Source organism: Chaetura pelagica, unplaced genomic scaffold, assembly GCF_000747805.2.
Source record: "Chaetura pelagica isolate M959 unplaced genomic scaffold, ChaPel_1.0 scaffold170, whole genome shotgun sequence".
NCBI lineage: Eukaryota > Metazoa > Chordata > Aves > Apodiformes > Apodidae > Chaetura > Chaetura pelagica.
In genome coordinates, this window is record NW_009952048.1 from 1,762,780 (window position 1) to 1,785,073 (window position 22,294).

The 22,294-nt window shown below is 36.3% G+C and overlaps 1 protein-coding gene across 1 annotated transcript in view; it reads right to left on the reverse strand.

Annotated features, from left to right (window-relative positions):
* Positions 1-22,294, reverse strand: part of BCKDHB (branched chain keto acid dehydrogenase E1, beta polypeptide) — a 108,621-nt gene that overhangs the window by 31,865 nt on the left and 54,462 nt on the right. Inside the window, exon 8 of the mRNA XM_010003082.1 lies at positions 10,280-10,366. Coding sequence (XP_010001384.1) covers positions 10,280-10,366 — 87 coding nt within the window. The remainder of the gene's footprint in view (positions 1-10,279; positions 10,367-22,294) is intronic.

Here is a 22,294-nt window from a genome sequence, read left to right on the forward strand (position 1 = left end):
CACTCTTCTCCAGTCATGCTTCTCTGAACTATGTCTGTTGCTCTAAATTGATGATCTAGCCAGACCATTTCTAGCAACCATATCAAAATATGAAAGGCCAGGAAAAAAGCAGTACCATATCCGTTCATGAATCAACACTTTAAAACCATCAACCAGGCCACTAAAGTAAATTTTTAAGTAAATAAGACAAATTACTGAGTGCCTGCTCCAAAGCAGCAAACCTGCCATAGAGTGCAACTAAAAGTCTCCACATTATTCTTTACCCTGGCTTGCCAGGGTGCCTTGGTATTAAGTTGCTATACCTGTGGCTAATAAAGGATTCTAGCACCACATTGAAGTGTTTTGCGAAATGATGCCAAAGGTTGAGAGACTTAAACCACCTAAGAAGTTTTTATAGCTCTAAAGCACTGGAAAGGTCATTACCACACTTTTACAGGGGACTCCAGGGCACACCATTGTCAATGGCTGTTCAAAGCTCCACTTACTTGGAGTTATAAAGAGACTCATAACTCATTTGGAATAAAAGGTAATGCCAAACAAAATACAGCAAGTTAAACACAGTATTGTTACATTTTCAAGCAGAAGTTCAATATCCTTGAGATATTTATTTGCAGTTTTCTTATTCTAGAGTCCTGCCACAGATCATCTTTATCAGACTAGAGTTAGTTTCAAAGCACAAAAATTTAAGGGATTTTTATATATTCATTTGAATTAAGCAACAAGTTTGTGATCTGACATGGTATAATATAAAGTTCTGCTCAGTAACAGCTGTAACATTCACCTAAAATTGCTATAGGAAAGTTCATAGTTTTGATGTCCTCCTAAATCATTAATTATGTTTACATACCAGCTAAAAATGCTGATGTTGCTGAACTCTAATATGGTATTAGAGATAAAAATGGAAAAGTATCGCCACATCACAAACCAGAAAATAGAGGATATGCAGTCCATGGAACGTTTTCTGCCCTCCTCACTATTTGGAGCAAAACCTTCTTATTTCTGTGAGCTCCGTGGCTATCAGAAATGTAACGTCAGATTCACAACATGGTTCTAATCAAAGCAGTTTAAAGGAAAATTGTACTTCTGAAAATGCAAACTGTACCTTAGAGTAAGTATAAACACAAACTATTTCCTTCCCCTAGGATAACAACTTCTAGCAGCTAGATGCATGAATATGCAAACAGGAGGGGAGTGTGCAGCAAAGAGAAATTTTTAATTCCTCCTCAGTGCCTATATTTTTTGTCTTTTTCAGGATTAGTGTATGGAAGGCCAAACACATTGTTCAAAGTTATAAATCACAACGAATGAACATAAGATGCCTCAGCAGGATAATGACACTGGAGTTCAACCTTAGGTATATGAGCATTTGCATGCCAAACTAAATATCAGAAGGTGGAAAAATGTCCTCGTTAATTCACTAAGAGCATACCTAACAATATACACTTGACTGGCTAAGGTGAATCCAACACTGTATTTATTCAGTAGCCAAAACTTTTGATTTCACTGAAGCACAATGACTCTTAGTGTTCTCTGCCACTTTACCACTTTGTATTGTCCTGGGACAAACGCCTTGTGCCTCTTCAAGAACAGTTGCCTATCCCATGAATACAGGAAAAACAGTTCAGTCAGGAGAAGACAAATGGGATTTGATGCATCTGGAAGAAATTCTGTCCTCTGCCTAGCTGACAGCACAGCTGAAAATGGGACAGAAGAGGCATGTTTTCCTTCAGTGCCAAAAGCATTTATTCAATATATTATTTGAAAATACGCAACTCTACAAAAGGTACACAAGTTAATGCCAAGCTTTAGAAATATTATTTTCTCAGCACAATTCTTTCCTACCAAGTGCCAGATCTTGCTGGTTACTGCCTATCACCACCATCTGTCTGGAGAAGCAGGCAGTCTCATGTTATCCACTGTCTTGAGCTTTCCCTTCTCCATCCACTGTGAGCTGCTTACTGGCACGTCTGTCATCCTACCCACTCTCTCCATCTGTGAACTGTGATCCATAGCAGCAAAGCTGGCCTGTGTAGCATGCTCCAAGAGGGCAGGTGTTCAATCTCGCACTGGAAATAACCCCTCAAAACACTACCGGTGGCCTTGTTCCCCCACTTATTAAAGACTTGCAGTGAGGCAGTGCTTACTGTCCCTCTCCTTCCAGTGCTTATGGAAACTGACAAGTTTCCTGTCTAATCCTTGCCTCTACCTCTCTAAAGGGAAAAAAAAAACAACAACCAGCTTTAGGTCCTGCCACCAAGAGGATACTCCCATGGTGCATGGGAAAAGCTTACTCCAACCCAAAATTTTTAGCTAGAACAGACCCAAAGCCAAGCAGGCAGGGCATACTCTCACTGCATAAAAACTCATGTCCAAATAATTGTCAGTGGGATTCAAGCTTGGATTCATCATTTGTCATAGGATATGCCACAAGTGGACAACTGAAACATTGCCTGCAGCCAGAGCATTGGTTTGTGTTTCCTCTCATGTAGGGAATGAGACTTTCCCCAAAAACAAGAAGAGCGAGCTGGGACATCACTCAGCACACGTGCCTACTCCGGCACAGACCTTTTCATGAAGTCTTTTAGAGAAGCTGAAGATACTTCAACCTGCACTGCATACAAATAAGACATTTTCATTTTTGTTTTGTCTAGAGGCTGGATTAATTGCACATGTAAACACAGAATGTTTACAACCTTAGAGAGTGCATTTTGGTGTGGAATTTATAAAAATCCACCACACTCTTTGAGCACTTCATTTTGCAACATGAATGTTATGTTAGGATTTGAGGGTTATTTGTTTGTTTTAAGAAAGGTATTTGGGAGTTTTACACAGTACAGAGAGATTACTGTGTCTCCTATTTAATATTTGGCTACATTTCATTCATTAAATGATTTTTCCCTTCTCAGTACTGAATTTATTCCAATATAGAGGAACAAAACACCCCCTTGTAGCCTGAACTGATAACACATGCTGCTATTATGATTCTTCTGCTTGCATTTTAGATAAATTTGTTCCTCCCTGTATCCATCAAAAATAAAATAAAGCATAAAATAGATCATAAAATCTCATGAGCAAACTGGACTTTATGACACAATAATACCAAACAGAACTTCTTAGAATTCCATTCATCTTGTACTGTATTTCCAGCTATAAAACAAGACACTCTATTGGTCATAGGCATCAAAACATGAGACAGGATGAAAATTAAGGCCATTCCAAACAGTACAAACTGCATAATAACAGACTTCAGTGTATCATTTAAAACAATTTTGGCCTCAAAAAGTTAGTGTGGAGAAACAGAGGTATTATGAACAGGCATTGCTTCTTAAATTTTGGTTCACTTTTGAAAGCAATACAAGTTCAGAAAAATACCACCTCTGCCGGACAAATACAACCACCATATCCCTCCAGCTGGGTCCACAAACTCCAGGTACTGTACAAACACCATAGCAGAGAATTCCACAAGCAACAAGGGGCAAAGGTCTAGAAGGGGACATGAAGTGGACTACAAGGCATGGAACATGTTATTCCATTTACAAAAGAAGAGAATCTCAAATACTTATTGCTGTATCCAAGCTCTCTAGAAAGCTCTGTAAGATACAAAATTACTCTTATTTCATTATTACTATAAAAGATAATAATTAAATAAATATAGATAATTAAAATAATATAATTATTTAATAAAGATAATTAAATAAGTCAAATTGCCAATATGAAAGATAACTTTTAAAGTATTGATTTTACTCATTTTTCAGTACCACTGGTGAATGTTACTTTTTTAACATTATTTTGTAGTATATAACTTCAGATTATATACTAGAGTTGTTACTGATGAATAACAGAGCTTTATTTCCTTTGAGAAATCTTGGTTTTGTAACATTCTGTGGATTCATTTTTATTTTCGACATATTTGAGCCAGCAATGTGCCCTTGTGGCCAAGAAGGCCAATGGCATCCTGGGGTGCATTAGAAAGGATGTGATTAGTAGGTCAAGAGAGGTTCTCCTCCCCCTCTATTCTGCATTGGTGAGGCCACATCTGGAGTATTGTGTCCAGTTCTGGGCCCCTCAGTTCAAGAAGGACAGGGAACTGCTCGAAAGAGTCCAGCGCAGAGCTACGAAGATGATTAAGAGAGTGGAACATCTCCCTTATGAGGAAAGGCTGAGGGAGCTGGGTCTCTTTAGCTTGGAGAAAAGGAGACTGAGGGGTGACCTCATCAATGTTTACAAATATGTAAGGGGTGAGTGTCAGGGGGACGGAGTTAGGCTTTTCTCGGTGATTACCAGTGATAGGACATGGGGTAATGGGTGTAAATTGGAGCATAGGAAGTTCAAGGTGAATATCCGAAAAAACTTATTTACTGTGAGAGTGACAGAGCACTGGAACAGACTGCCCAGGGAGGTTGTGGAGTCTCCCTCACTGGAGACATTCAAAACCCACCTGGATGAGTTCCTGTGTGATGTACTCTAGGTGACCCTGCTCTGGCAGGGGGGTTGGACTAGATGATCTCTCCAGGTCCCTTCCAGCCCCTAAGATTCTATGATTCTATGATTCTATGATATGCCAATGACATTCAATATTATGCAAGACTTCAGACTTGCACAGCAAAAATTGCTTCTAGCTCATGCTGCACCATGAACTGGGGGTTTGCTGAACTGTTTATATTCATATTTTATAAACACAAGGACCTTCATGCACCTTTCCTGTACACCTTTAATTCAAGTCACTGAATGGCAACTTCATGTTGATACTTCCCTTACTACTCCCAACTCATTAATTCAGAAATAACAGTATTCTTTTCCATTATTATGGCTTGTTTCTTTATTCTTTTCCTTCAAATCACTGTTCTTTTTCTATGTTATTATTATACATTTTATGCCCACCTCAAATTTACTTTCGTGTGTTCCAGTTTTTCCTTATATTCTATACCAACATTTCTTATATCATACTCCTAGTAATAGAAAATGCTCTTGTAATATATAAAATCAGGCTTTTACAGCTCATGATTCCTCCTACAGGGACTAAAAGAGTGAAAATGACAAAGTTAAACAGCACAGTAAATGAAGAACTACATTGTGTCAATATTTCATTTCTTCCAATTTTACTGCCTATTTGTGATTGTGTCAAAGCCAAGCTAAAAACATCATATCAAATTTAATAATTTCCTTCTGTCAGCTGAAGAATCATACTCCTCACCTGCATGTTTTAGTATGCCTTTTTCTTAGATATCCATGTTACATTTAGACCAGAGTCTTTTTTAGCCATTCCATGGAATGACACAACAGTGAAAATGCTTGTGTCCTGTGAGGAGTTACCAGGCTGGCCTGTGCTCAATCATCTGTCTAATTAACTTGGAAAAAACGTGTTTGAGTCTTCTTTTCTAATTTTGCAAACTAAATAGAAAATTATTATTTCAAATTTTCTATAATGTAGTAGTTCTAACAATTTATACCTCAAACTGCTCCAACTTCTTCCTATGTATCCTATATATCTTTTATATCTCAATGGTCAGCTCAAAAGGCAATTTGCTTCAACACATACTTCGAGAATTAAATAATTGAAATATAATTTAATAACAATTAGACCAGCATTAGTTTTACTTGCTTTCAGTAAGACAGACTTTAATACAGGTCTACAGTCTGCTGACTAAAATTAGTTTTTAAGTGACACTGGCGCAATATTTAATGTTATTCACCATAATTTCAAAATAAACTCTACAGACCACATTATTAATTGTTCCCTATTATACTAAGTACAGACAAAGACACATAATCTGAAACTCAAACCCAATATGAATGGCTGCACAGCCTCCCAGTGAACCAGCCAACCCTCCTAGTTTCATATCATCAGCAAACTTGCTGAGGATACACTCTGTCCCTCATCCAGGTTGTTGATGAAGATGTTAAACAGGACTGGAGCCCGTACTGACCCCTAGGGAACTTCACTAGTTACAGGTCTCCAGCTGGACTCTGCACTATCGATCACCACCCCCTGGGCTCTATTGTTTATCCAGTTATCAGTCCACCTCACTGTCCACTCTTCTACCCCACACTTCTTGAGCTTGCTCACAAGGATGTTACGGGAGACAGTGTCAAAAGTCTTGCTAAGGTCAAGGTAGACTATATACACTGGTCTCCCTGTGAAAATATGTTCTCTTTAACAGCAGTGCAATCCTCTACAAAAAAACATTGTGCCATCTTGTTATAGTCAGAAATAATCTTTATCAGGCCAGATAATATCTTTCTTGAGTCACATGCACTTCTTATATTTTAGTAAGAGCAATCATTTTCATTATGTATTCTGCTATGATGTTACAGATGTACACAAAAATGAAAATTCCTAAATGAAATTTTTAATTCCTTAAATCCAAATATTCAAAATTAGTAAAGAATTTTCTATTTTTCAATGTTTTTGCCATTTTTTGTAGAGAATGGATAGAAACCAAGACCTTCCCATGACATATATTTCTGTATTTGCAAGATCAATGTCAGATGTTATGTGCTAGTTCCCTACATTTACTTCAGTCCTACCAGAAAATATTAACCACAATTTTATTGCAACCATAATACAACCTTCCTATATGTAGTCCCATGGTGCAACACATTGGATGTACACACCCTAAAAACCAGGAAGTTAAAAATCAAGCCACTAGTCATATCCTAATCCTCTCCCAAGAGGCATGTATCTGCAACAACACCTAAACATTTCCCCAGCAATCAAATTCTTTTCTCTTCCGTTTCCAATTTCTAAATATATTCTCCGCCAAATTGCCTTTGCTTTTCAAAAGAGTAGTACAGGCTTTGTAAAAGAGTTTGGATAAAGAAGACCAAGAAAGGTGACCTGAATAACAAGAAGGAACATTACATATTGTACTATGCCAATTCAGTGCTGACAAGGTCTTGTGTTCAAGCACTTGGCATTTATTGGCCTAAAATGTGCCTGAAATCAAGCTGGATAGCCTCTAATGTTCAAACTATGTGCATGTTCTATCACACACAGAAGCTGCATAAAACCAGCAAATGACAAGAACTGCATATTATATTAATGACTATTAAAAATTCAGTTTTAAAAACAAAAGCTACTTGTTTCAGGCTTACATGACATTTATCTCAAAATTGTATAATTAAAAAGGTTTTTAATTAAATACCAGACAGTATTTGGATTGCCATGGAATTTTCAGCTATACCTAAATTTCAAAAACTCTCTTCTAACATAGGACGTGCAAACAAAATATAAGTGAGATTTCATATTGAAAGGCCACCTTCTTTTAGAGGAAAGAAAAAAGTTTCATTTAAGTTCTTCCTAAAACAGAATCTAAGAAGTCTCTTCAAAGCTGATAATACTGCTTAAACCACGACACAATTCAGTGTAAGTTTAGCTTTCTTTCCCCCCCCCAACCCATGCCCCATCCCCTGACAGGGACACAAATGCTAGATTTACATTCTTTTGTATTACAAGTGATTAATGCACTGATGATTTTCACACTCAATGCCTCATCATTTTGGAAGCCGTATTTCCCATCTCCAACGCTTCTCAAACTGTGCTCCAACTGCATGCATTAAGCAGAAGTTTAGTGCCATCTCTGCCAAACACAACAGATTTGCAAGCTTTTATGCAGAATATAATCAATATGAAGAATTAACTGAAACTGTATTGAATTTATCATCTGCTGCTCACTTCAGAATGCACGTTGAGATCACATATGAAACATCATTACAAAGGGTAAAGTCTTATCACGTAGAGTTTTAGCACTACCACTTCATCCTGTTCTTTGTTTTACAGGTTTGAGAAACCAGAGTAAATGACTACTTAATACAATAATGTGCCCTTTGAAATACCCTGTTTGACACAAATCTTATTTAATATGCTCTCCAAACGCTGCTTTTTATCTCTCATTTGCGAAAAGAAAACCGTTTGATACCGTTTTCTCCTGTAGCTCACGAGCAAGAGCCATCATTTCCATTTGTACTCTGTTCCTTGAACTGTACATCCCCATGAAGTGTTCGTGACAGTTAACTTCTAAAATAACCTATGTACTTTAATTCACCTTATCTCTATGATGAGAGACCTCACAGCAAGGATGGAATAACAATATGGAAACTAACCATCTAATCCAAATGGACATTTTATTGAAGTCTTATTACTTCCATGTGCAAGAGAAAACTAAAGCTAGCTGCAATCCCTAATTTCTGGCATTCTCAGTATGCACTCTATCCAGCTAGACAGTATTTCACTTTTCATTTTTATTTTTACAGCACAGTGATATTAGACATATGGGCTTAACTTGATTGTTTAGAGACTAAGTGTTTTAACTGAAACAAAAATTAAGGTTTTTACTACACCTAAAGCAATACTGTTCTTTAAAAAGTTGTAATGCTTAGTAAATATTATTCTAATCCCTTTTGCCATGTAAATGTTCATAGAAATAACTGGTATCAAAGTTTTAGTATGGCTGATAAAGTCTTCAAGAATTGCCATAACGAGTAATGCAGTACATATATATATATATACACCATGGATTCATGTCATCCAATTTATAGGAAAGAAACTTGCTATGGATAAATCCAATGTCAAGAGTTATATTCCAATTTATTCTGAGGCAGTATGTGTGATAAATGAACTAGCATTTCTCAAGATACAAATCTGAGTTTCCTAAAAAATATGAATATAAAATTATGAGCTACTATCACAAAATAAATATTTGTTTTCAATATTGAGAGAAATAAAGTGGCCTTTATTAATGTCTTTTAAACTTTGTTTTCTAAATAAGTGATATTTGTCAAGATACACCTCTGACATGAAAACAACCCCAAGTTTGATCAATCAGGTAAGTACCTATCCTAGTAAAGGTCTGGCAAGGTTAAAAACTCATTTTGTAGTTTGAGCAACATATTGAGCATCCCATGCTCTTCCAATAATATTTTCTAATAAGCTTTTTTCTTTTCAACTCCTTTTTCATTCTAAGACATGCTCTCCTTTGTTATGCCAGTAAATTTTAAGATTGCTGCACATCTGGATAGCTTTCTCCTCAAATGATAATAACACAAGACACTACAAGAAAGGCTTCTTCGGTTAAGTTTATTTCACATTTTTTAAGAACTGAAGAAAAATCATTACTTTCAACACTCAGGGTTAGCAGCACCTTATGACTCTACCATGCCTGAATTAATCAAAGAGGCTACCTATGAAATAAGGGAGGTCAAACACTAATTACTTAGAAGGATGACAAATATTTGGTTCCTAATGGAGAAACAGTTTTGGTAGAAAAAATTAATGACCTTCACATAATTATATTAAAATTATTACAATTATTCTTTAAAATATACTACACTACAAAGATCAAGACAAAGAGTTTTCCAACTCTTTATGCATATTTAATTCCAAATTAAATACCCAGAACAAATAACTGCATTCCTTACAAAAAGGCTAATTTCCAAATTATAACTACTGCCTGTATGCTTTATATTGTGATTTTCAGAATGCCATTTCTCTCTAGTCCTATAACATAACTACTTTAAGAATAGAATAATCAGAAAATATTAATCAGTGACAGACACGCTTAGTTTAGCTATTTCTATAAACCATTGTCACTGATGTGCATAGGAAACAAATCAAGGGGAAAATCTGTATTAAAGTATAGATTAAAACATGTCAGAAAGCTCAAAAGGACTACCAAAAATGCTAAAGACTAATGCTCCAGACAACTGATACTGATGTTCATCTCAGCCTTCCAAAGCTGTTCTGTGAATGTATGAATGTGATATATATGTATGCATAAGCATCATCACAACTGATTATGAACCAATTTTGCAGACTGCTTTTCTAACAAGCACTATGGAAATTACATCTAAGACCACATTACATGGCACTGGAATTGGGTACATTTTCTGTGTCTGATTTCAGCATTCTAGGAATCTATTTTTAAGATGCATTGGGGATAAAAATATGAGAAAAGTAAAAAGAAAGGCAAAAAAAGTATATTTAAAACAGACTATGCATAAAGATTTTTCCTTTGCATCTAACAGTGCATCCTCTCTGCCTTTCAGTGGAAGTTAAAATTTTCTAGCTTAGCAAATGCTCTGCACAGTGCCTGGTAGGCACACGGTTTCTCAGCTGTTCAGATGAACGAATGCAAACATTCTCAAAACTGAAGAAAAATGTGAAAGAGAATAACTTTTAAAAAATACATTAAAGACTCAACTCTTAATGTAGTAACAAATATGCTTTCCATAGGTAAAAACATTCAGCCATGTAGAACAAAAATACAAATAACGTGTGTACCTGAACTGTGGAACTGATTTCAGATGCAAATCCTCCTGTCAAGGGAGCCTCGTGGCTAATCAGCAATCGCCCAGTCTTCACCACCGACTGAAAAGGAAAAATAAACCCTAAAAATGTAGCCAAACTAAAGCACTTAGAATTTCTCACTTGTACGACTGTGGAATATATGAAACATGTGCCCTTATTAGCCGTGTTATAATGTAGCTACTTTTCCTCACTTGTATTTTCACATTTTCACTGAAAGATAAATCATCCTAAAAGTCTAAATTGAGTAATTAGTAGATGTTTTATATATACTTTAAAAGTATTTACATCTTCTACTCCATTTTAAGTAAATATCAAGGATAAAAATTGATTCAATTGAACATGAATTTACCTTATTAGTGCAAACTGTAACATCTATGATTTCTGAAGAATAAGGATTTTAACAAGTTCACAAAAACCTGGATTCTGAAAATACTAAGACACACATGTAAAGAAATCCCTCACTGACACAGCACACTGCATAACCAGGTTCTAGATCAAGTCATGACTCTGTCCAGAAAGTAAAACAGTTAAATAAAAATTTTAGCAAGAAAACAATCGTGAATTAATGCTGCTTAACATTTAGATGGCAATTGGAAGCAAAACTTTCTAATTTAAATCTCAATGTTCATCAAGTTTTTATGTGATCTACTTTATAAATAATTACATAGCACAAGATAAACTGAAAAGTGATCTAAGCATCTTTTAATAAAAAATATGAACTGGGTTCATTGTGAAATGAAAACAATGAAAACAAAATATTTTTAATCTGATGGGAGCCTCACCACACCCAAATACCTTGAAGTTTATTGCAACTACACATGAAATTGCCTAGAATCAAATAATGTCATAAAACTTTGGTCAGAAATATGGCAGCAAAGTCTCACTGTTCATAATAAATATTCTACAATTCCATAAAGTGCAAAAAAAGTTTCAGGAACTTGAAAAAAAAGATAGAATAACATGTACGTTGATCTTTCAAGTACAGTTACAGTATGATTTTTAAGATAAGTACACAGTGTACTTCTGGTGCACCATTAGTCACCAAGTGAAAAAGCCCATCAGTGCTATCTGTCAGGTCAGACCTTCTTAATGCCATGGTCTTCAATTTCATGTCGACATCAGCACATTATCCAGTTGGGTAGCTTTGTGTTTTCTACATCATAGAATACATAAAAGCAATGCCTTAGTCATACAGTTTTCCTTCTGATTTAAATTCTTTTCTAATTCTTTTTTGCTTTTCTAGCAATGACTCAATCTATGGCTCTAAGTAGCTCATCCACAGATGTACTGGCAAGTCACAGGCCTATAAATAAGACAATCCATATACTGTACTGTTAAGTGGTCTGACAACATTCAGAGCGAAACAAGACAAGGAAAAGGCATTTCAACACTTGGAAAGTAATCCACAGTTACGTAGGCTGATTTCTTGAATCCATTTGCCAGCACTGGAAACTCATATCTAAAGAGCAGAGACATTAATTGCACTATAAATCTGTCCAATATAACAAAACAACAGTTCAACGAACAAAATGTGCACTTTGGTTTTAAGATGATGTAACTGATTCAACCAGTTCTCTTAATTCTTTAAAATAAAAAAAGTATTTATTATTTTGCATATATTTATTCTGAGATATTCACATTTCAAAACCTTACAACCTATCATTAAAAATACATAATTTACTCACATGAAACAGACACTGTTACAACACACACATGAAAATCTACATGGGATCAGACTAGAAATCCAACAGTCCAGCACCTTATCTCTATAACTAAGATAAATTAGGTTTAGGAAAGAGTAAGAACAGGGCCTTTAATGTGTCTGTTCACTATTTCTCAGCCTACAACTATTTTCTCCTCACAGGTTTTCTCAGTTCAGTAAGGTTTCTTGCTCTAACTGATGACTTCTCTTGCATGAATGTATCTGTTCTCAAATTGACACCATGTAAACAATAAAGAAAAAAAATATCTAATTTTGGGGAAAAAAGCACTGGAACAGGCTGCCCAGGAAGGTTGTGGAGTCCCCTTCTCTGGAGATATTGAAGACCTACCTGGATGCAGTCGTGAGTAACGTGCTCTAGGGGATCCTGCTTTAGCAGGGGGGTTAGATTAGGTGATCTCTAGAGGTCCCTTCCCACTCTGACAATTTTGTGTGAAACCTGTTTCTCCTATATGAGAAATCCTTATTTTTAGGTACGATTCCTAAGGGCTTCAAGGATTCCCTGCCTGTGGGAGCTTGTTAAATATGAGCAAGCAGCTATCATTAGCAAACACTGCATACAAGCATCTTAGCCATGCTAAAAAAGTATCACTCCTGGTGGGAAACCATGCTAGGATAGCTTTGGTGTTTTTAGTATCCATGCTAGCTTGTTCACAGTCAGCACAGATACCTGCACATTGTGCCATGTAGAAATATTTTTAAAATTCTTCTAACAGTTAAACTAGAACCAAAATGAGCAGAACTTAACCATCATACTGCATTGTAGTGGAAGAATGTGAGTACTAGGATTCCTGAATATTACAGGCTCTACTGCATCTACTTCTACTTCACATTAACACTTGTTCCTAAACTACAGTGAGTCTTTCAGAAAGACATGCAATCTTAATTATGGTATTCCCAGTTATTTCAAATGCATCACAGATATTGGTAAGCAGTTCTAGTGTTTAACTGCCTTCTCTGTTAAAATTTTGCACCTTATTTCCAAACTAATTTGGCTGACTTCAAGTTGTTGGTTCTTATTTTACTTCTGTTTCGATGGAGAAGCTATCTATTATCACACTTCTGCTCCTCACATGAATATCTTATGATTGGATCAAAAGTTGTCTTAATCACACTTCTGCTAAACTAAGCAGACTAAACTCTAAATCTTTCACTATATAGCACACTTCCAATTCCTTCATCATTCCTACAACCTTTCCCTGAATCACCTCCAGTTTTCAATGTCCTTTTCAAAGTATGCCCAACGGGAATCAGTGTTCCAGCCCTTTCCAGAACAAAGCCAAATACATAGATAATATAATCTCAGGAATGCAGTTCTTGGATGTAGGAGGCCTTTTGGCCAAAGTATAACAACACGAATCCAGTTTCAACTGATGCTGCCATTCCCTGTTCTTGGGAAAAAAGGTTTTGTCCTTAAAGGATAATTGCTTCCTGAAATAAAGCTGGAAATATAGTGTGCACTTCTTATTTCAAGATACAAAATTATGTTTGGATATGCTGAAAAACATATTGTTAAATTACACTGTTAATGAACCTATCTTCTCAGTGACTGAGTGTCTATTTTAGCTATTACTCCAGCTGCTTGCTACCTCTAACTTACAAGTAACAGTTTAAAATGTTTTCCATATTTTTAAGAGAAATACTAAAAAACAGGTTAAAAATCAGACTGTGCAGAATCTTACTGACTTTACTATTTCCATTCACTAGCACTACCTTTACATCACATATACAGTTAAAGTTAATGCAGCACTAACACCTTACTTCTCAACTATGTTCATTTGTTTTGTGAACACGTAATTATTAATTGTTGATCAGGTACTTCCAAGTTATTTCTCTGTACTTGCTTCTTCCTCACTAATTGTTCATAGTTTTATAGATAAAATCCCTCTAACTGGTTTGGGACACGGTTGGTGTTTATTTGTTTTGTTGTGGTTTTTTTGTGTTTTTTTATTGTTTTGGTTTGGTTAGGGGAGTGGTTGGTTTGTTGTTTTTGGTTTGGCTGTGGGTTGTTTTTTTTTTATGGGAAAATTACTCCATAAGGTATCAGATTAATAAATTAACAGTAGAAAGATACTTCGGTTCAGAAAAAGGTTCAGCAAACGTATTTGGTCTCTGCATGCCTTCCTCATTTTAATTATTTATTTTTTTCCGTCATCTTCCAGATGACAGCACTATGCAGGAATAGGAGCAGTAAATAGCAACTGACAGGATTTTCTTAAACAATTTTTTCATATTACCATCTAAAAAAGTTTCAGACCTTATAGATTAGAAGAAAGTCATAGCCCATGATGAAAAAACCCCAACCTTTTCCTATACTGGTCACCTTCTAGGGTGGTCCAGAACCTCCCGTTCCAGGCACCTCCCCAAGCACTGAGGGCACCCCAGGGTAAACCAGGTGAAGATAATCCAATTTATCCTGCAGCAGTGTGCAGTTAACACCAAGCAGCAAACAGGACCCCAGCAAGAGATTCAGAGATCAATGGCAGATCAGGATTTGCTCATAGAAGGCTTCAGCAGTGTCCCTTCCCCCTGGAGGGCAGCTGAGACCCAGGACATGGCACATCAGTGTCACCTGTGCTTTATCCAGTCATTAGAGAAAAGACTAGAACTTTCAACTACCAAATTAACCCTAAAAGAAAGGCAGCAACCAATACTGACTTTCCACCTCAATTTTGTCATCAGGGCTGTTTTACATTGGTGTCATCCACAGGGACAACAGCTGAAATTGCATCAGAGCAAAAGGGTAGTGGCATGGCTACCACAATAATGAAATGTGAAAACAAAACAAAACAAAACAAAACAAACAAAAAACCAAAAACTAACACCTTTGCAAGAGTAATGCTTTCAGATTGGACTCTGAAGGTTTTCTGAACTGCAGCCCAGCATTTCTGCAGTAAAGCAGCTGAACAAATTACTTTCTACCTCCCTGACCACAGTCTTTATGCAACAGTTTCTATAATCACTTTTCTGTTCAACTCAATTAATATTGTTGGCTGCTTTCTCTTTCCTACAAGCACTGATGAGAGAAGAAAACAACTTAAGTCTGGCACTTCCAAGTGCTTTGAAACCTAAGTGCTGACACTACTAAATACTTTGCCTCTACTTACGAGAAAGAAGACTTAAACCAAAATAAGTTTGATGATCGACTGCATTTTTCATTATTACTCTTCACACATAGCAAAATAATTACTCAGTGTAACCACCTGCTTCACTAACAGAGCAACTCCCTTTAAAGAAATTATCAAAGTCAGAATTTTATTTTAAGTGGCTGTTATTGCATCACAATGGCAAGTTTCCTATTTTCTGGAAGCAGAATATCTTGTTCTCAGAATAAAAAGATTTTCCATTGCTTGCAGAAAAGGAATTGTTTTGATGCCCACTTTCACATTTAAAATTTTGCATACTTTTGATTGTGTTCTTTAGAGACTGTAAAAACTGTCTGCATCATGTAAAGACTGGCTTTCCAAAATAATTTTGAAGAAGCTGGCAAAAGTACTGAAATTGCATTTATATTATATCCCATTTTGCAAGAGAGCATGTATGAAAACAATTATAAATTTGTACAAAAGCAGACATTAACAGATACATGCATTTACTGAAAGCCAATCTGAATGTGGAAGCTTAAGGAAAAAAAAAAAAGCTTGCAACCTTTCAATAAATATCTTCTAAAAATTTTTTCTTTTTCATTTTTAGGTCAGCTTTAATAAATTTGTGCTTGGAAATTGTAAAGCCTAATGAAGGCTACTTTCCCCAACCCAACAGTTATAATTCCCTTTTAATGCTTCAATAACAAATGAAATTGCATAGCAGTATTCTTGATACCGAACATCTTAAGCATAAGGATAGAAAGAAGATCCCAGATTTCTATTCAGCATTTCCCGCAGAGAAATACATAACTTGCCAGATGAGTCACTGAGGATTACATTTACTTAGTACGTACAGATCCATAGGATGACACACCCCAGATACAATGAACTGGGTTTTGCATGTGATATACTGAAAATCTCAAATGCAGAATAGTGTGCACTTTTAAAATCTCCAACCCAGCAACAAAAATAATTCTTAAAATTGAAAAAAAAAAATAATAATTAATCTGAAGCAAAATAAAAGAAAATAACAGTTTTCAACACTTAAATTCTCAGAGATGGAAAATTAAATAAAGCTTTCAAATCTATTTCATCATGATGTCTTCACTATTCTCCCAAAAAGCTGACTGAAACTCATTTATCAGTGAAATCAGGATGAAAAACAAGTAAATTACACGAAAAATCATTATTGCATCACACAAAGCTCTACAGTCCAAAGCATGAATAAAATTTTTCAACTAGTGGTAATAAGACAGTCAGCCTTAAACTTGTTCTGTTAAGATTCAGGAGGCTACTGTAAGGATAACAAACATAGCACAGTACTGCAATAACATAGCAGAGAACCCTAGCTGAACACTGGCAACAACAGATGTTGATCAAAGATAAAACTACTTGGAAAGGAAAACACACCAGTTTTATTCCATCACTTAGGAAGGCCATTAGAGAAAAATCTTTAACAAAACTTCAAAACATAAAATGAAAAAAACAGCCAGTTCTGTAAGAAGTGAGGATGGTGATTACCAGAGCATAGAATGAAAAAGAAATCAAATTTATTTTTAACTTGACACAAATAGCAAAAAAAGTTGCCAATTATTTTAACTGATCCACAATAGCAGAGCAGAAATCTTAGTCTTCCTGCTAGTAGTTAATCAAAACAGAGGCTTTTAATCCATTCTTGTCTGTTTGTCTAGCTGATGCAGCTGAGGTTTCTGCTTTCTGACCTACAAGCCTAAAATTCACTGACTGTAGATGGCACAGCCAAGGCTGCTGTGACAGGCTGTGGCCCAGACAGAGATCAGACCTAGAGCCAGCTTTGGAAGCACAAAATGAGTTTCCCCAGCACAAAAGGATCTGCAATAACCAATCTACATGGCAAGGATGAGCAGATCCATCAGGGCTCCCAGACTGTGAAGAGCAGATGAAAAGGCATTGATTCCAGTTTCTAACAAAGAGAAGCAAAACAGTCAGTAGAAGGATATTACACTAACTGGAAAAAGGGAAAAGAACAGAGAACAGTCCTTCATGAGTGTTCAACCCAACCTTAGCACATCAGGGCGACAAAAAAAACCCAAACAATTATTGCTGCACAAAATAAATTACCAAAATGTGTCCTAAGGTATAGCATGTTATAGGCAACATTCATATAACCCATTGAGATCTTTGAAAGTTACTAGTGTGAATTCCAGTATTCATTTTAAATAAAAGAGTAATGCACCCAGAAAAGAAGTTAATTTTAAATGATCGCTTTAAATTTGTTCTCCCTAACAGGTCAGTCTTGCTATACTTCTACCTGGCCATTACTTCCACCAGCTCCATAGTAACACACAATATAGTCAGATTAACATCCTAATGATAGTTTGAAGGAAGGAGAAGGAACAAACTATCTGGAGCACAGGAAATGGTTGGATCACATTTTTTACTGCAACAAAGGCAGAAGCAGGAGGGGATGCTAACAGCAGGATGAGGAAAAAAAAGAAAATGAAACATACTTTTAATTATAGCCAGCTGTCCATCAGAACTCTGACTTGACCTTCCTTTGACATGACGATTGAGATTAAGATTAAGCATCAAGAAATATTTTTAAACTACAAACACTGTTTTCTGGATGAAAAAAAAAATAATAGACAATATAGCAAAGACAACATCATTAGTATAATTTTCTGTCTCAAGGAATTTGGATTTTAAAAAGCTTCAAGTGCAGTCACATTGACATGCTAAACAAAGCAGATATTCACAATAAATTTGTAAGGCTTACTCTGATATAATTCTAGATACATATAGTAGGGTATACATAGTGCATATATGTTCAGAGCTCAACTGGATAGTAAACCTTCTTTTTCCTCCCTTTAAGCATTCTTAAGCCCATACATCTGCATCACCTTTTGCTGGAGTTGGTAAGGCCTGTCTCTGTTGTCAGAAAGGTCATTAATAAAATCAATTCCAGAGTTTCCCAGCATGTTTGACCTGGTGGTCAAGAAATCAACCTGCATATTTAGTAGAGGAATTATTTTATTTTTACTAGATGAGTTGGAGTGAGGAATCAAGTTAACAGGCTTGCAATAATTCTCAAAACTTATTTTCATACAATTTTGAGAACTCTGACTCTATGGTAAAGAGAGACAATCACCATAAATAGGTAGATTTGGGTTTAATACTTTTTTTCTTACAGTTAAGGATAAAAAGGGAACCGAATTAAAAATGTTCCTGTTGCTAATAAAAACTGCTACAGAGCCAATCAAGCTTTCAAAAAAAGTTATTCCAAGACTCCTCTGCATTTTTTCAGTTTTAGTATACATATCTAGTGTCACCATGCAGATGAATACATCTAGGTATTTACTTTCTTTGTTACCAACTGAAATGCTAATATTACCTTGATCTCTCAGAACAAGACAAACAAGTCTCTCTGATGACTGAGACAAATAGCTCAAATTCATTGTGTCAAAGCAGTAAAAATATTTTGCTCAAGACTCATCACTCACAACCTCTCCTGTTTAAACCTACACAGCCTCTTATGGCAGAATAAAAACAGTTCTCAGGAAGCAGTTGAGGTTCTGCTATCTCTAATCTCAAGTGAAGTCCTTACAACAGGTCAGATTTTCATCCTAACTTCTGCTTACACAAAGTACATTTTCCAAGCAACAGCTTTGACTAAGCATCTCCTTTTAATAAGGATTATAAATAAAATCATCAGGATTAGTGTAACACTCTGCCTGTCCCATTTATTTACATAACCTTTATTTATAATCTTCAGACTGTGCTCATCTACCTACGGGCAAGGACTTCAGACCTCAAACATCCTGATAGCCCTCACTCCACCTTATTAATACTTTTATTGAGGGCTCAAGACCATCATACTGAGTGGAAGTGGACAACTCCTGCCTTCGATCACCAGGCCATGCACCTGCTGACACAGCCCAGGATGCTGTTGGCTCTCGTTGCTGTTAGGGCCACTGCAGGCTCATGCTCAGCTCACTGTTCATTGCAGCACCCAAGTGCTTTGCCGACTGAGTTGTTCCCCAGCCCAGCACTCCCAGCCTCTGCCACCACAAGCTCCTCCTTTCCAGGTCAAAGTCCTGCCATTTGATCTTGCTGAATTTTATCAAGTCACTGTCAGCCCATTCCTCCTGACACCACCGTGACCATGAGACAGAAGTGTGCCCTGGCAGCGAAGGCACTGTTGGTATCCTGGATGCATCAGGTGGGATTTTGCCAGCCAGTCAAGGGAGGTGATCCTTCCCCTCTGCTCAGCATTGGTAAGGCTACATCTGGAGTTATTGTGTCCTGTTCTGGGCTCCTCAGTACAAGAGACATGGACATACTGGAGAGAGTCCAACAAAGGGCCACAAAGATGACTGAGGGACCAGGATTAAGGGATCTCATCGATGTACATACATACATGCCCTAAGGGAGGGTGCAAACCAGGCTCTTTTCAGCAGTGCCCCAGGACCAGGACTGCACAGTTTATGCTATTATGCTGACATTGCATAACACACTGGTTAAACCCACCACTTTGAAATCCACATCAGGGTGGATCTTTTCCCCAGTTTAAAATGTGTGCATGGCAGGAACAGTTCATAAAGAACTAATGTGACCACACCTGGGGTGCACGTACAAAACATCTTGCAGAGAAACATTAGCACTACCATAAAACTTCAACACACTAAGATTTTATTATTCCAACATGTATAATTTTACACTATAAATGCCAAAAATAATTCTGAAAGACTAGCATGGCTTCTTTCTGCACAATGCCAAAAAAACATTGTTGTAGTGTGAAGACAGTGGTGCAGAGTTGATGAGAAATTAAGACAAACACAAGAGTAATGCAAAGTAATCTGGAAAACTTGAAAAATTACAATCAAAACCGAATAGGTTTATTACAGGGCTAGGCAGAACATCCTAAGAAGCAATGAAGAGAGTGGATAATAAAAGTGCTATGGCCTTTACATCCTACACAAAAGTGTTAAGGTATAGCTGAGGTATTCAATGGAGAGATTTATAAGCCTCCTGCAAAGCTAAGAACCAAGGACAGATTCCCAGCATATTAGGCACTATAAAAATACAGAGTAGCAGAGAATTCCCTCCAAAACAAGTTTCAATTTAAATAGCTGAGACTGTGAAAAGAGAGTGCATCTCAAAACACAGTTTGGGCTGCTTGATTTATTTTTTTAATAGAAGAAAACTAAATTAATTAAAAAGACAGATTTCCTATCAACCAGTGACTAACCACCCAATGCCTTTCAGTAAATTTACTCTTGTAAAACAATGCTGCTTCAAATGCTCTTTAATAATTTCAGAACACCACTCTACATAACCTAAAGCAGTCAATTCCTAAGAAAACAGTAGCTGTTAATAATGGTCGCAGATGTGGACACAACGGATAAAAGTTCCCTTTTGTGCAGATGGATACTCTGCTTAACCTAAAAAGATTCAGGAACATACTAACCAAGTTCAGTAAGAGATAGACAGAGAAAAATTAATTCTGGAGTTCCGCAGCATGACCTCTTGATATCCTTAAGATAAATTGCTACATACACACTAGAATCAATTAGTTAAGAGAGAAAAAGTATTCAGAAATGAAAAATGTAAAAATATATATGAAAATATAACATACCTAGCCCATTCTTTTTACTTCATATACACTACATTGATTTTATTGAATACTTGTCCTCCACCTCTTCACATTTAATTTGTTCTTTAATACTGGAAGCTCTCCTTAACAGTGACTTTTTTTTAATATACATTTAGTGCAAGGATTCCCTGTTTACTTTTAAGGACCTCACATACTACCTGGATAACACTACTGAAAGAAGTAACATTAACACAATAAAGCTTCTTTTGGCCAACTGTCTCTAAATCTCCAATCATTGCCATCTTGTAATAATTACGATCAGAATCCTTAAGTCATTTTTTTAAGTATAAAGGCAACTGAACTAATGGAAAATATTAGTGACAATCCAGTCTACAGTCTATTTATAATACTCAAAAATCTTCCGTTAGTCCCAGTGTTGTACTACACTTCCTGTGCAGAACACCAGATAAATAACCTCTCAATGTATTCTGTATGCAAGAATAGGCCAACTTACTCACTGCCATACCCACACCTCTATACACACACAAAGACACTGTCTGGAACAAATTTTAGCAGTGTTCATCTGCAAACACTGTGCTGACAGATATGACCCACATAACAGGACTCCTCAGGATAATTTTATTGATGGCTAACTATGGGTTTGGAGACCTTGAAAAGAAGCAAACAATTATTCTTAAAAGAAAAAAAAAATAACATTGTGTCATCAAAAAATTAAGTAGTCTGAAATTTTATTGCTGAGCCCATCATAATAATTCCATTTTTCATTTTCATTTTTCCCCATAAAATTACTCAGTAGCTTATAACCTGATTCAAATAACTATGTAGGGCAGACAATATTGTTATTTACTACCTGGACACCCTTTCTATTTTCCAAATAGAAAGATTAAAATGAAACTGATGTTTCTTAAAGTTGTAGATTAAAAGAAAGACTGCAAGAAGAACTTGGAGGCAGAACAGACAGAAGAAAAACATGAATTCTGGAAAGTGAGAAGTGCAGAAATGCAGTTGAAGAAAGCAATAAAAAAAAAATTCATGGCAAGAGAGATGCCAAGTTGCAGGAAAAGAAGAACTGCATTCTAGAAGGTACAGAGAAAGGAAGTGAGAAAAGTGTTGGCAATATCAATTGTGGCACAGCACTTGTTCAGTTTTTTATTCTGATTCCTATTGGAGCTGAGCACGACCAGGACAGCAGCAGGACTTTGTCCAGGCCATGAGAGACTACAATTAGCCTGATCTATGCAATCTGCTCTTTGCGATTTACTACTACAGTGGCCTCAAAGATTCCCTTCCATCTGTTTCTGCTCCATTCTAAGGCTTAAACCCTCTGACAATCCTCCAAAATGCAAATGTAATTATTTACCTTCCTCTTTCAGGAGTAAAACAAACAAACCACACAAATTGCTCCAAGAATCCCTTCTAAGGCGAAGTATTCTATGGCTACTACACTGAACTGATCTGACCAAGCACTTCACCAACCTTTCAACAGAAAAAGGAGATGGAAAGTTGTCAGACTAGCATGAATAGCACGTGAAATCTAATAATCATCTATCGTTAAGCTAGTCATGCCAGCCAGAACAACTGATAACACA